The following is a 16240-nucleotide window of genomic DNA, read 5'->3' as shown; positions in this document are numbered from 1 at the left end:
ATCAAGTTGCCCTCTATGCCCATCTTTTTAATAGCTCCAGTTTACCTCTGCTATCAACTATTTCCTCCAAAGACAGTAAAGCCAAGTGTTGGGCTCAGTCACAGGTTAGTATACAATAGTGGTAAGACTTTTTAAAGATGGGGTCTAAAAGAACATCTAGGGATCACTGGAGGTGTAATCTCCAATGGAGAAAGTGGATCCCAAACTCCTTCCTTTTACTTTTTCTGGCTATATTTTGTTGCCCTATATCCCTCAAAGCAACAGAAATGAAATCATGGCCAAAACTATGGCTATGGTAAACCTTTTTTAGTTACATGTAGATTAACTAAGGTTCTTTGGCATGATGATAAAAAAATGACTTGACAGTGTGACATTGGTCCTTCTATACCTAATAAAAATTCCAGTGTAAACAGGATCATCTCCCCCTATATTCCATAGCATTCTGCTTCCTCCCCCTTGAATCAGTTTAGCTAAGCTACTTATAACACCTGTAAGCAGCCTCCGTACCAAAGTACCATCTGATGCTGTACAATTTACTACTAATCTTAAGATTAGTCAGTCCTGTATGATGAACATATAGGGCTCTAACAAGTTGGGGAGCTGAGCTAGCCTGGGTTTTAAATCAAGTCCTTCCTGTGCTTTCATCCATTTATCCTACTTTAGAAGACTTATGAAATATAGAATTCTATAACACTGTTTCCAGTGAATTCTAAAACCAATACAGAGCCAACTGCTAATAATTTACTAAGCAGAGAGACATAACAGAGGAGACTAATCAGAGGATAGCTAAAAAAATAGCTACAAGTGGCTGTTGATGCCAATGATGCTCATCCCACTGGGAGGGTAAACCCTTAGATGTGAGGCCTGACTTCGCATCTCCCCTTTCAGACATTAACTGTAGTAGGCGTGAATGTGTGTTTGAAGTCTCTTCTAGAAAAGAACTAGAGCTGTGAGAAGTGCAGTCACATGAAAGCTTTTACCAGTAGGGACTTTTGGTCTCTGTCATAGCATTGGCACCAAGGCCAAACAGTTCTAGGCAATAACTGGACTAAGAAAATCTGGACTAAGTGCGACTACTGTTCTGGCTTTTTGGCCTTACAGGATGCTCCTATTTAGGCAGTTTCGGTGCTAGAGAGTTTCTTAGCTTTTACCCAGACCTCCCATAGCTACCTGAAGCTCTTTCTATCCCACCACTCATTTCTCACTTTGTGGCTGTCAGCCTGTAGTTGAGGTCCTATCTGCCACAATCTGCTTGGAGTTCATCTTGCTTTTCAGAGTTGTAACTGTCAGTGAACCCTTTGTACTTGCAACACCATTCTGACATCTGGGTCCTGAATAGAAGGCCCTACATGGTTATTTTACAAACTTCTGCTTCCCTGTCCCTAAAAATGATCATGCTACATTTTCACTAACTTGTAAAGTGTGAATAATGTCCATGCCCAGATTCCTGAATACAGGAGGTCTTCAAAGGCAAAGTGAAGGAGTTGAATGAAGGGTGGAGGGCATAGGGACAATCTTTACTTTCTAGACAATGAAAAGCTACTGATCTTACATCTTGCATTTCTGGAACAGTTTTGTAGGCACTTACATTTCTAAATCCCAAAGACATAAAGAAGACAAATGGACAGTGAAGACAATCCATAAAATTATTTTAGAGTAAGATCAAACTTGATTGCTTTTCCAGTGCATGATTATAGAATCTTCCCAGAGGAGTTTACTAGGAAAAGAGAACCATGGTTGTGTTCTTCTAAAAATGGCAATTTTTTTCAAGTGACACCTAAAAATGGTCTATCACAAATATACTGCCTTATAAGCCAAAGTGTATCTTGATGTTAGAGAGAAATGGACTAAATTGATTCAGAATCAACTTTGAATATTACTAAAATAGGTACTAATATCAAACAATGTAGGGAGCTTTTTAGAGCCTTTTTCAACTTACAGGGTCCTAACCTGACACACAGGGTACTGCTCAGGGGGAATCATCTGACTTGGAATGGAATGGGAACTACCAATGTACTGTAGAGGCACTTGGAAAACAATAAGAAATGCACCCCTCTGAATCCCTGGGACCCCAGCTTTAGCCAAAGGGTGTTTGAGATAGAACAGCCTGAAAGCCACCTCACGAGAACACAAGTCAAGAAAAAGGGAAAAAAGCTCAACTCTAAACTAGGACATGAGAAATTTCAACATTGTTGAGGAAGAAACAAAATTAAGCCACAGTGGATCAAAAATGAAACCTTCACGGCAGTGAAAATAAGAAAATTATAGGTTTGGTGCTTAAATCTATACTGAAACTATTTATAGAAGAATGCAATAGGAACCATCCATGAACAAATAAAAAATACATTATCAGTAAATGATATTATAACTTCCCAAATGTAGTATAGGGTCACAAAATGCCATTTCTCTAAGGTAGTTATTTTTTTTAGCTACATCAACTATGACTTCCAGAGCTCGTTGTTTAAAAGAAATGTCAAGCTCATATTAGAAAAAGAACCAGGTATTTAGTCAGAAAACAACTGTCCAAGGATCTGGAGAGATAGCTCAGCAGTTAAGAACACTCTTTGCTCTTACAGCGGACCTGGGTTCAGTTCCTGGCACCTACTCAGTGGTTCACAACCATCCAGAGTTCTAGTTCCAAGGATCCATCATCCTATTCACAACTCTTTGGGCATCAGGCATACATGGTATACATACATACATGTAGACACAACATTCAAAACACATAAAGTAAAAATAAATATTTTAAGCAAGTGTCCAAGTAGTCCATTATAGCTAAATTAGCTCCATTTGATACAACCATGACGTCCTGTCTTCTTACCAACACTGTGTTTCCTGCTGTAGGGAAAAGGTGTTGACATTTCTAATGACTTCTAGAATTAGAGTCAGGACCCCAGTCCCTGCATTAGCAATGTCAAAGGAGCTGTACCAATGTGCCTAAAATGGGTTTGCCTTTTATCACAGTAAGTTATATTGTGCAATGTGAGAAGGCTAAAAGAAAATTTGGGAAATATGTACTCAACACTGTATTCAACAGTCAAGCACAAAAAAACCATTTGGTCAGCCGGGTAGTGGTGGTGCACACCTTTAATCCCAGCACTTGGGAGGCAGGGATAGGTGGATCTCCATGAGCTCCAGTCTGGTGAGTTCTAGGACAGGCTTCAAAGCTACACAGAGAAATACTGTCCTGAAAAGCAAAAACAAACAAGCAAAAATCCTATTTGATCACTGACACATGGGTATGTTGGTGGTCAATGGAGTAATAAAAGAGTTATTTTTTCCCACTGGGTGTGTGGCTGAAGAAAAAACAGAAAAATGACCATTGCAAAAGAACCCTAAAATAATTAGCAGGGCATTGAAAATTTAGCAAAAGCTTTTGAGACCTCAACAAGCTCCTTGGAAAGTTTGAAACACTAAAGGGTTTACATTAACACAAAAGAACGTTCATGAGCATAATCTGCATATAAGCAAATCTATGAGAAAAAAAGAAACCAAGAAAATCACCATGGACAGGTTCATAAAAAGAGTTATCTCTCCTCAAGAGCAGAATCAGAAAGATCTTTCATGAGAGTATTCCAGAAGGATTCATTGTCATATGAGATGAAACTCCATATATGTCACCTCTAAAGGAATTAGAGTAAGAGAAGATATACAAGCAGAAGGTACAGGAGGATACTTAACAAGCCTGACCCTGACCCTGTATAGGCCTAGGCCAATATGTATGTCCCTTCTCTTCCCACCTCTCTCTCATATCATTTGTTTATGTTTTGTGTTTGTTGGTGTTTTGTCTGCAGGTATGTCTGAGTAAGGATGTCAGAAGCCTTGGAATGGTGTTAAAGACAGGTGTGAACTGCCAAATGGGTACTAGGAATGGGTTTTTGTTTGTTTGTTTTTTTGCTTGTTTGTTTGTTTGTTTGTGACAGGGTTTCTCAGTTTAACAGTCCTAGCTGTCCTGGAAATAGCTTTTGTAGACCAGGCTGGCCTCAAACTCACAGAGATTCACTTCCCTCTCCCTCCCGAGTGCTGGGATTAAAGGCGTGCACCACCATCACCCAGTGGGTACTGGGAATTGAACCCAGGTCCTCTGGAAGAGCAGCCAGTGCTCTCAACCACTGAGCCATCTCTCCAGTCCTTAATGTATGTGTCCTAAACAACAAAATAATCATAGAGAAAAAACCCTTTATAGACATGTATGAAAATGTCATGAGACCTATTACTCTGTATAATTAATATATGCTCATAAAAGCAACAATAAAAATAGAAAAGGCTTTGTAAAACAAGAACAAAAATAATGGATCATAAAAATATAGTGCATATCTATAGTGTAATTGTATTCAGATATAAAGAAAATAAAAATGCAGGAAGATGAATGGAGCTGGCAGGGTTACATGAGTAAGGAAACCCAAGCTCAGAAAGACAAACATATGTTCCTTCATATGCTTCTAACTGAGATACATATATTCTATCAATCTGTGTGGATTGTGTGGAAGTTAAGTGTAGGTAAAAACCAGGAGAGTAGGAAAGGGAACAAAGAGGCATTAATAGAGCAGGTGGAGAGAGTAATAGAACATGTCTGATATGAGAGGAAAGGGGAATAGGCAGAGTTGAAGGGCTGAGTGGAGTAGGAGCTGGTAGGTGTGTGGTGAAGAAGGAGGTAGGGAGAAGCAACCACAACTATGTATGAAAATGCCATAACGGAACTGGTTATTATGTATGATAACTAAAAATAAACTTAAAAAGAATATAAAAGGGAAAATACACAACTATACAATTGCTTAAAGATTGGGAAATACTGTGAGTCAAAATGAGTTAAAGTAATACATTACACTGATTTAAAGTTAAGCAAGAAAAATTAAAAATAATGTTTCATAAATTTATGGTAACCAAGATTCAGTATCTACAATACAGTATAACCAATATACTATAGTAATCAACATACTTATAAAATCTACAGCACTGTATAATTATATCCTGAACTTAGGCATTCTCTCACCTAAGTAACTTCTGATTTATTAAGAGCCATAAATAATAGTGCCCTACTTATAAGGTATACCATTTTTAAGGTGTATCATTTTGAAACTTTTTCCTTTACCTTTTCTAGGTTTAGACATGTTTATAAACAAATATTTGACTCTATGACACACTCTCTGCAGAACTAAGTACAGAGATAAGCTGCACAGGGTTTAGCGGAGAGCAGCTTCTTTGTTTATAGGGTTTGCAGTACACCATTGATATTCACATCACCACTAAACTGTCATGTTTCCTTATGGAACGTCTTGGAATAGATGCATGCCTTTAGGCAATGCATCAATATGCACATCCCAACTGTGTACTAGGAAGATGCTGTACACTGGAGGGGAGAGCCAACAATGACCTGTGCTATCAGGGACTCTGTTCCACTAAAAAGAAAAAGCAAGAAATGCCAGATGTGGTGGCCCAGTCCCATAGTCTCAGCTCTTGGGAGGCTGAGGCAGGATGACTGCTGGATACACAAGTTACAGGCCAGCCTTGTTAGCATAGCAAGTTGCCAACTCCACAGCAGAGGCGGCGGGAGAGAGGAAAGTGAGCATGGAGATGATGAGATATGTCATTCATTTAGCTGCCTGTTGCTCGTGTGTAGGGGACTTGTGCGCCTGCTTTCAGTTATTGACTTCAAGTCAATGTTAAAGTTAGTTTACAGATTAGCTCCAGAAAACTTTCTCCAAGAAAACCACATTTTATTATCGATGTTCTCATCTGGGCCCAGAAACAAACTTTTCAAAAGAGTGGACACCACGTCACCAACCCAGTCCATGCAGGCATTGGTGAGGTGACCACCCCTAGTGTGTAGCGGTCACTACTCTTTCATGTTCTCACTCTGACTTTCACACGAACACCTCTTTCTAAAAGTACTGCTAACACTAAGTGTGGAAAAACAAAGACGGCATAGTTTTCACTTCAATCGCTCCTTTCCGGCTCTCACTATGCGCTCTAGAGATGGATAGAGCCAGGCCCTAGATAGCTCAGACAATGCAAGAAAATATCCACTGCTCAGAGACAGCTGCAGTGTCCCAGAACGCCATTTCTGGCTGGAAGATACACACTGCTGCAGGGGAAACCTAATCAGATCCCAGAAGATGTGTTTTCCTGGAGTACCTGATAGGTCAGCTCTTTGATGCCTCGCTCCAGTCTGCGAGCTTCCCGCTGGGCCTCGGCACTGCGCCTGACTTCGCCTTCCAGTTCCCCTTCCAGGTCCCGTACCTATAACAAACCATGCTGGTAACATACATTCTGGTAACAAGGCTGCCATACAGTTACCCAATGGAGAATTTACTGAAGGAGTGAAATAGTCAAGGGAAGATATGCCCACTTTTTTTTTTTTCTGGTAGTGATTAAATAGGACAATCTTTCTGGAAAAGAACCATCAACCAAACTGGGGCTGTTAACCTATGTGAACTCATAAAGAATGGTTAAAATTCTTGGAAATGTGAGAGACTAATTTAAAGAGAGAATGTGAGCCTCTCGTCTTTGACTGCAACATTGCAAAATCGTGTGTGTGTTGTGTGTGTGTGTGTGTGTACACGTGTGCGCACGCATGCGTCCATGTGTGCTGTGTGTGTATATCTGTTCTCTGTGTGTGCTCTCTCTGTGTGTATGTGTGTCTGCGTGTGTGTGTCTACATGGTATTCGTGTTTGTGTGTCTGTGTGTGTGCCTGTGTGCTTCTGTGTCTGTGTGTGCTCTGTGTGTGTCGTATGTGCTCTGTGTGTTTGTATATGTCTGTGTGTATGTGTGTGTAGCACAGCTGTCTGTCACACAGCAGTGCTGAAGATCCCGTCCCACATACCCTGATCTCAAGCTCTTTTCTCCATGTTCCCCTCAGACTCTGGATCGTACCCTGAGTCTTTGTTATGTACATGTCACATGCAGACCTGAAGCCCTGCTTTGTAGGAGAAATACAACAGGGAACTTCCTGTGCATAGAGTCATGCAAGTAAAATGACCATAATAGTCGCTGAGAGGCGAGCCTACTGTTCACCATACCCCAGTGCCAGAACGATGGAGAAAACACACCCACACCTCTCCCGTGAACAAGTGTACTTTCTCATGAGGGGAAGCAAACTAAAGCGAGTGAAATAGAGCGCGTGGAAAGATTTCAACTACTATGGAGAGAAGTGGGCAAAAAGGGGCCACGGTCTTGGTTTGGGAGGCTGTAAGTGGCTGCTTCCGCTGATGGGACATTCTCCCAGATATCTCTATGCAGCATTCCGTGTCTTCTTGACCAAAATGCCACCTCTCCATGACCATTTTAAAACTGAGGGCTGGCACCCTGAGGCATGGGTGGGCTTCTTCAACCTGATCTCCCAGGCTGTCATCACCTCCTGCAGCTTCCTAAGCTAAACTTCTACCCTCTTTGTTCCTCCACAGGAAGGTGCAACAGGACAGGTAGGTTAGCAGGTGTGCAGCTTCTTCATGGATGAACCATCACTACATCCTCTCTGGGTATTCTGGACATGCATCCATGAGGGACTCACACAGTTCCAAATGTAAGGGCACAGGCCGACAGAACTCTATTTTTAAAAGGATGTGTTTAAGGTGTTCTGTTTTTAGATTTTTAGATGCAATTAGAGCACCGCACAGTAAAAGGTGCCTGACCGAAGGGAATCCCAGTTGCCATGTATTTCACTTGGTCTGACCTTGCAATGTAGTTCTAAAGAGTAATGATTACTCTGTGGGCATATCCTTCCCAAAGTACATGTGTCTGAAACTTAAACTCCCAATTTTCATGTGTATTTGGATGGAAAGCCTTTTGAAGGTAACTAAGATTAGATATGGTCACAAAGGTCAGATACCACTTCCACCCCCCAGCATGATTAATGACTTTAGTAAGAGTCCTGTTTGCTGTGTCTTGCCATGTGATGCCCACTTCCATGTGACATTGTAGCAAGAAGGCCAAGGTTAGAAGCTTGATGTTATTGGACACTAAGCATATGAGCCAAATAAAATTTTATTCTTTATAGATTATCTCAGAGACTGTGTTATAGTACAAAAAGTTGTTAAAAAACAATGATATGCTAATTATACTTTTAAGCCTTAAATTTCTCAGTATCATCTGGTATCAGCTCACTGCTAGTTATGAGTATGATGGTTTGAATGATAATGATCCCCATGGGCTCATAAGGAGAGGCACTATTAGGGGGCGTGGCTTTGTTGGAGGAAATATGTCACTGGGATCAGATTTTGAGATTTCAAATGCTCAAACCAGGAGAGTGTCACCCTCTCTTCCTGTTGCCTGCCAATCTAGATGGAAAACTCTTTGCTCCAGCACCATGTCTCCTCACTACCATGCTTCCCACCATGACAATAATGGACTAAACCTCTGAAGTTGTGAGCCAGCCCCAGTGAAATGTTTTCCTTTGTAAGAGTTGCCCTGGTGGCCATGGCATCTCTTCACAGCAATAAAGCCCTAAGACAATGAGATAAGATAAATATCCTGCACTATTAAATGGGTGATAGAAATACCATTATAATTTTTTACTGTTTTAAGGAATAACACATTTAAGTGCCTTTCCTATTAGAGTAAACTCTTGGTTCCTACCTAAGTTATTGAATAAATATCATATTTATCTTACTACTATTTGAAGTTAATATTTTGTTTCTTCCAGGATGCAGATCCTGAGAAGTTACTCATGCTCCAAAGCATGGCCCACACTCGTGCACATTTAAGCAGCACTAAATGGATTCAGTGAGCATTTAAAAGAAGGACGGAGAATACCCATACAAAGTTGGAAAGAGAAAATGGTGGGCAGATAGGGGAGTAATTGGAAAGAAGGGGATGGAGTGGATTTGATGAAAATACACTATTATATGCATGTGTGAATATTAAATGAAAAAAATTTAAAGTTTTTATTTGGTGACAAAACATGCAGTTTGCTTTTTTGCCTTGTTTTGGTTTTGTGAGTTTTGCTTGTTTGTTATTAAGACATATTCCACAGGAGTTGTATTAAAAGGCATTATGGTAAAGGTCATTGGGAATAATTCTTTGTATATGTTTTATGCATGATATATAGCTAGCTGTTTTTCCATTAGTTTTAAGATTTTAAGGGTGGATGGGGTTTGTCTACTTGAATCAAACTTTGTTTTTCTTTGATTTGAAACATATAAAATGTTATATGATTTTTCCATCAAAACACCAAAAAGGGTACATTTCAAAGGTCTAACTTCCATCTCTTTGTTTTCTTCCTTAGACTAATAATTTTTTACTAGTCTTTCTCCTCCTACTATTTTTTGAAAAATTAATCTTTCATGAGCAGAAGATTATAAATAGTTCATAACAGTTTAACTTGCATTATCTTTATATTATTACTCATGATCTCCAGAACATATTTATGAGACCTTCCTCATTTCTTTTTAATTCACACAACTGTTTGGGTAGATCATGTGTCTGGATTAATATTTCACTGCATGGATGTGTGGAAATGAGCAAAAGAGTACACACCGCTTTTCAGAGGCCCCTGAGAACCAGTAAGTCCCAGCAGAATGTTCTTCCGACTTTTGTGAAGTTTACTATATGCATATACATATGCACATACATATACATATATACCATATGCATATACATAGTCATTGAAATTGATTCAGGAAGTTTAAAAAGCCCATGTTAATAAATGCTGTTAAGTTCCCAGAAGGTAGATTCCACATCATTTGTGCCAGACTTTGTTGTTTCTGCACTGAGTCTTCCTGGATCATGGATGTGTTTCATGTCTCCTTTTTTAGGCTGTGAAACAGACATTCTCTTTAAAGAAAATGACAGGAACACTGGCACAGAAACAAGACTGCAAGGATGTGTTTGGATAGAGTGGGCTGCCCTGCCCTGTCTGCACAGAGCCTAGAACTGGTGTGGTGAGTGGGAGAAGATGCTTTCTCATCCATCAGTAAGAGGGAAGACAACTTCCATCCAGACCCAGAAAAGTCCTATTGGCTGGCCCAAGGTCAAACAATAATGTATTCAGAGCAGACACCCTCCGATTCTGCAAGTGCCATTAAACAAAGTGATGAGGTGTGATGTTCCAGGACATTAAGGCCTTGAATGGAGATTGTTAGGCCCCCACGATTACTCAAGCAAACTCCTACCCTGGATTCCAATTTCTGGATTGCCTTTTTGCTCCCCAGCACAGCTGTCTGTTCCACTTCATCCAGCCTTTTTTGCATGTCTTTAATTGTCTGCTCCATATTCTTCCTCATCTTCTCCAAGTGAGCATTAGTGTCTTGTTCTTTCTTCAGTTCTTCTGACGTGTTGGCTGCCTAAGAAAGAGGCAAGAGGGACTGATGAGATGGCTCAGTGGTTAGGGAACTCGCTGCTCTTGATCTAACCTAGGCACTGTTCCTGGAAGTCATGCTGGAGCTCCAGCTTCAGTGCATTCAGTGCCTTCTTCTGACTTCTGTGAGCACCAGACACTCATGTGCTTCACACACGTGTAGGCAAAGAATCATATGCATAGAGTAAAGATTTGCAAATCCTTTCAAAAGAAGAAGAAAGGTGGAAGGAAAGTGGCTTGGATAATCCTATAGGTAGCTGATCATATTCCAGTGAGCTTTAACTTTTAATCTCACGGGGAAAGGGGATGTATGCTTGGCCTCTGCACATTTAATCTCTTTCCACCCAGCTCTCTCTAATCCCTGATTCCCTAGGGTTTCGATCAAATCTGCCAGTAGACATTGAAGCAGCCACGTGAGAGAATGGGGTAAGAATTGTTAGGGAAAATTCTAAAAGGACATGTCATGTATATAAGATAGAACACATCTTGAAAGCAAGATGACTAAGTAAAGCAATGGCTTTTAACTGAATAAAGTATGAGAAAATATCTGTAACTAAGTAGTTAACTGCTGTCATATAAGGTACCAGGAAAAATGCAATAAAATAAAATGCAATGAAAATATGTATCTTCTGATTTATTGCTGTAAACATTTTCAAGTTCAAGGAATTTGATAACATGAGACATTCTCTGTACAAATAATCTGACACAAAGAAGGTTAGCTGTGAATCCTGCTTTGGGCTTTAGCTATGTGTACAATGGCTTGGCTTCTCAATACGATTCAAACTGTTTCTTCTTTTTGTGTGCTTAATTCAAGAGTAAATCTTTCTGTCTATCTGGTTACCACTGCATATCGTTTCAGTATGGTAACGTATGGAGCTAAGATCTTTAAGGATTGGCACCGAATGGGAGGGTTAGAGAAACTGGGAATGTCTCAGCAGGAATTGTTGGATATCAGGCTCTCTGACTTTCTGATGCCAGTGTAGCTTCTTCCCACTTGTGTTCTGTCCAAGTGCAGTGACATTCACCATGAAGCCATGGTTAGCCGTGGTTAGCACCATGCCTTTGGATTCACAGGACCACAAGCTAAAACAACCTTTATTCTTTATAAAGTTATCTAATTTCAGACGTTTTCTATAATAACAAAAATTCATGACTAAAATAGGGAATTAACATGTGTATTAGCTACTTTCTTGTTGCTGTGAATATTTGGCGGAAACAGTTGTTAAGGGATGATAGATGTATCATAGCTCATGGCTCAGAGGAAACAGGGCCACATGGTGGGAAGACATGGTGGCAGGAACAGCTTGCAGCTGTGACATCGTTAGACTGGTGGCAAACCTATTCTGGTCAAGAAAATAGACTCTCTGGCCTGGGTGGAGGCGTCAGTCACTTGTCCAAGGGAAGATCCCTTGGAGTGGGCGGTTACCTTAAACTATGATGAAGAGATGGGAAGGATAATTTCCCTTTAATGAGATACTATGCTTTTTCTTCTCAGACTCCCTGCTCCAAGGCAGTAGCTGACCACACCATAGACATGTAACTTCATATCTGCTCATTTTTCTGAATTACCCAGAAAAACATCATTTCCCATTTTTTTCTTTTTGTATTTTTCCTAAACATACTTTCCTTAAAATTTTGAGTTTCCCCCAAATGTAGGGCATTCTTATTCTTTCTCTAATGCCTTCCCCACTGTTATGTGGCTACTTGTCTGTCTTGTGTCTGACCTCCCTGCCAGCTTAAATGGCATGTTTTTTTTTTTCCACCTACCCTCAATTCTTCTCCTCTAGATGACAGAGTTTATAGCTAGCCTGCCCTGTGGGTTTTCTTTCAAACCCTAATAAAATTGTGCTTGAGCATCATGTGAATCTATTTTAAACTCATTTTAATTAATGAGACTAAGAACCTCCAAAGTGGAAAAAGAGATAGATGCCCACTGTGTCAGCTGCAGCAACTTGAGAGGCTGGTTACATTACTTCAGCAGTCAGGAAGCAAGAAGATTGCCCAGGATGCTCATCTTCCAATGACCTCTTCCTCCAACTAGACCGCACTAGCTAAAGTCTTCCAGCATCCCAAAACAACACCATCAACTATTCACCCATTGTTCACACCTATAAGTCAATGGGAGGCACTCACCATTCAAACAATCACTTCCCTAAAAAGTGGGATCCTTAAATCACTGTTTACGTAAAATCTAGTTGAAAGTCTTGTCTCCTCAGTTCTCACAACTTTTGTTTTATTTTGGTTTGGTTTTTCAACACAGGGTTTCTCTGTGTAACTTTGGTGCATGTTCTGGAACTAGCTCTTATAGACCAGGCTGGCCTCAAACTCACAGAGATGGGCCTGCCTCTGTCTCCCGACTGTTGGGATTAAAGGCATACGTCACCACCACCTGGCTTCTCACAACTTCTTAAGAGGAGAAACTTCCTTTCCTAAAGCAAGGATGTGGTGCTGCATGTAACCACACTTTTGGTAGACTCGCAAAAAGCCCTGAAAGGGTAAGTGGAGGCTGAAATCATGCTCAGGTCCATGAAATTTCCAGTCCTGGGCCCTAAACACACAAACAGCACTTCCTCTCTATTAATAACTCTTTCTTTTTTTTTTTTTGGATATTTCGAGACAGGGTTTCTCCGTAGCTTTTTTGGTTCCTGTCCTGGAACTAGCTGTTATAGACCAGGCTGGCCTCGAACTCACAGAGATCCGCCTGCCTCTGCCTCCCGAGTGCTGGGATTAAAGGCATGCGCCACCACCGCCCGGCTAATAACTCTTTCTTAATAGCACTGCTCACTTGCTATCTTTTTGATGGAAGCATAACACCTGCCCATAGTGGGTGCGTGACATTGGCAACTTGTTGAGATCAGTGACTAACCCTGAATTTAGTGCCATCTAGGAAAATACCATCAACAACTATTTTAGTTTACAGATGAATAAGGTTCACAGCCACAAACACTGCCTTTCTCATCTGGTTTTGCTATGCCAGTAGTAGTACAGATTGATTTAACCATCCTTCTCACCATCGTGAAACCATTGCATACCCAAGAAAAATGAAAATCTGTAAGGACGCACTGGGAGAATTCTTTCTACGCACCAGATATATTCACTCGCAGCTGAAAAGTAGCTAACATGGAGAGAGAGAGACTCTTGTTTTCACAGGATTTTACTTCTAGTTATTCATTCACTCCTTCTCATTGCTGATGTGGTTAGAAGACGACAGCCAACTGGCTGAAGTGTTCTGTCTAAGGGGGAAGCCACAAGATCAGCTAACCTCTTCCTGACTGTATGGGGAATCAATGAACTCCACCTGGCTGCAGCAGGTCCCGTCTCTGATCTACAGATCTAGTGACCTCTGGAGGACAGAAATGAGTAGTCAACGGGCCCACCTCAGCAGCTGCCTTCCTGGCATTTTCTTCTGCCTTTTGACACCTCTGCAGCATCTCTTCAGCTTCCTTCTGCATCTGAGCAACATCAGCCTCCAGTTTCTTCTTCTGGCTGAGGAGACCTGTGTTCTAAGGAAGGGCAGCATTCCAGTTAGACAACCTGAGACCAGCAATGCACAGGCAAGCCGCTCTGGGTGGGAGCAATTTATCATAGTCAATCATATGCAGTTAGGCAAGAATTCCAGCCCCAGGTGGTAGTTTGGGTGCAAAAGCCATAGCAGATGAAGGGGTTTCATTTAGAACAGCTATTCTCAACCTGTGGGTCTCAACCCCTTTGAGGACAAAGGAGCCTTTCACAGCAGTCACCTAAGACCATCCTACATATCCGATATATACATCATAGTTTTAACAGTAGCAGCAATGGGAATCATCTACGGTTGGGGTCACCACAACACGAGGAACTGTATTCAAGGGCCGCAGCATTAGGAAGATTGAGAACCACTACCAGGAGAGAAGAGATGGAATCCTGAATCAGAAGGGGTGACTTCAAATAATCCAAAGGCCAAATAGGGGTTTAGTTCTTAGCTTATCAAGGAATGCTTTTTCAGTGTGATAGAAAGAAGTCTCCTGGAGCAGAAATTGGAGTTGCCTGCAGCCACCTGGAGGATTCCAGCATGCTCCTGCAGGAACATCAATTCTCCTCTTGCCTACCTGCCTTCCTTCCTCACTCTGCAGAGAGGAGGAAGTGAGAAAGCAGATGACAGAAAGTTCAGCCCCTAGAACGCCTTTGTGCTCTGCGGCCATGCTGCCCCAGTTCCTTCCTGATTGTCACACTGGAGGCCAAGGCCCTCTTTGCTGCGTCTGCCCTGTGTTTGAAGTACGGCTTTTGTGAGCATGTGAAACCTTAGTATAAAGAGCAGGTGTAAAAAGCATGGGTTTCCCACTTTTCCTTTCTCCTTTCATTTCATCCTTTCACATCGTCCAGTCACTGTCCGCTAGTTATTGCCTTTCTCGAGGCAGACGGAGCCTTGGACGGAGAAAGGAGGTATCCCAGGCTCACAGCATCATCACAAACACCTCTCTCCATTCTGTGGAGGGGCAGGCCTGGGCTCTTAGGATTTCCAGTGCCTTCAGTGTGGCCTGGGGGAATTAAGTCTATTTTCCTGAAGTGTCTTACGGGTGCTCACTGCACATAACTCCATAGGTGTTCTCTCAGTGTGAGGTATGGCACACGTCTAAACACCAATTTGATTGTGTGGCAATCACTTCAGCTTTTCCAGGGAGATGACCATGAACACTCCTGTAGGCTAATGCCTTCCCATCTCCCTGCTCCCATTCTCAGAAGGACAAGAGGTAAGGTATCATGTGCAGAGGATCATTTGTGTAAGTTATACTCTGATGTCTAAGAGGAGCCCATGTCTCCTGGATGAATGCTGGACACAGCGTCTTGGGTCTAGGGGAAGCACCTGAGAGTTTGTGGAGCCTCCAGCTGCTGCAGAGATGAGGATCTCACAGGTCAGTGTGAGATCCGAGGACTGAAATGCTCATGTTAAAGTTTCAGAAACTGCCCTACAGACCAAGGTTTCATTACTGGAGTGTCGTAGTTTGCTTCCCTGCTGCTATGACACAACACTAACCAGAGCCAACTTGGGGAGGGAAGGTTTTATTTCAGCTTATACTATCAATCATTGAAAAAAGTCCAGGCAATCTAGAGGCAGGAACTGGCGCAGAGGCAATGCATGAGTGCTGTTTATAGGATAGGCTTGTTCAGTCTGCTTTCTTATTCAACCAGTACCATCTTCCCAGACCCACAGTGGGATGTGCCCTATTTTGTCAGTTATTAATCAAGAAAGTGTTCCCACACACTTGCCTATGGGGCTGTCTAATGGAGGCAATTTCTTTTTTAGTGATATATATTCTTTCTCTACTTCCCTCCCTTCCTCCCCACTTCTTCTACCTTCTCCCATGATTCCTATACTCCCAATTTACTCAGGATATCTTGTCTTTTTCTACTTCCCATGTAGATTAGATCCACATATGCCTCTCTTAGGGTCCTTTTTTGCTGTCTAGGTTCCCTAGGGTTGTGAATTGTAGGCTGGTTTTCTTTGCTTTATGTTTTAAAACCACTTATGGGTGAGTACATATTATATTTGCCCTTCTGGGTCTGGGTTACCTCACTCAATATAATGTTTTCTAGATCCATCCATTTGCCTACAAATTTCAAGATGTCATTATTTTTTACCACTGAGTAGTACTCCATTGTATAAAAGTACCACATTTTCTTTATCCATTATTCAGATGAGGGACATTTAGGTTGTTTCTAGGTTCTGGCTATTACAAACATTGCTGCTATGAGCATAGTTGAGTCCTCGTGGTATGATTGAGCACCCTTTGGGTATATATATCCAAAAGTGGTATTGTTGAGTCTTGAGGTTGTTTCCTAATTTTCTGAGAAAATGCCATACTGATTTTCAAAAGTGACTGTACCAGTTTGTACTCCCATCAGCAATGCAGGAGTGTTCCCTTTACCCCACATCCTCTCCAGCATAAGTTGCATAAGTTGTCATCACT

General features: G+C 41.4%; 1 protein-coding gene across 1 annotated transcript in view; it reads right to left on the bottom strand.

Moving 5' to 3' along the window:
* Window positions 1–16240, bottom strand: part of Myh15 (myosin heavy chain 15) — a 128413-nt gene that overhangs the window by 7964 nt on the left and 104209 nt on the right. The window contains exons 36-38 of the mRNA XM_075945110.1: window positions 13673–13798; window positions 10111–10281; window positions 6136–6240 (exon numbers count right to left, since the gene is read on the bottom strand). Coding sequence (XP_075801225.1) covers window positions 6136–6240; window positions 10111–10281; window positions 13673–13798 — 402 coding nt within the window. The remainder of the gene's footprint in view (window positions 1–6135; window positions 6241–10110; window positions 10282–13672; window positions 13799–16240) is intronic.

The sequence above is a fragment of the Microtus pennsylvanicus genome, chromosome 1 (assembly GCF_037038515.1).
Source record: "Microtus pennsylvanicus isolate mMicPen1 chromosome 1, mMicPen1.hap1, whole genome shotgun sequence".
NCBI lineage: Eukaryota > Metazoa > Chordata > Mammalia > Rodentia > Cricetidae > Microtus > Microtus pennsylvanicus.
The sequence above is the reverse complement of the archived record's forward strand: the minus strand, read 5'-3'. Positions and strand labels throughout refer to the sequence as shown.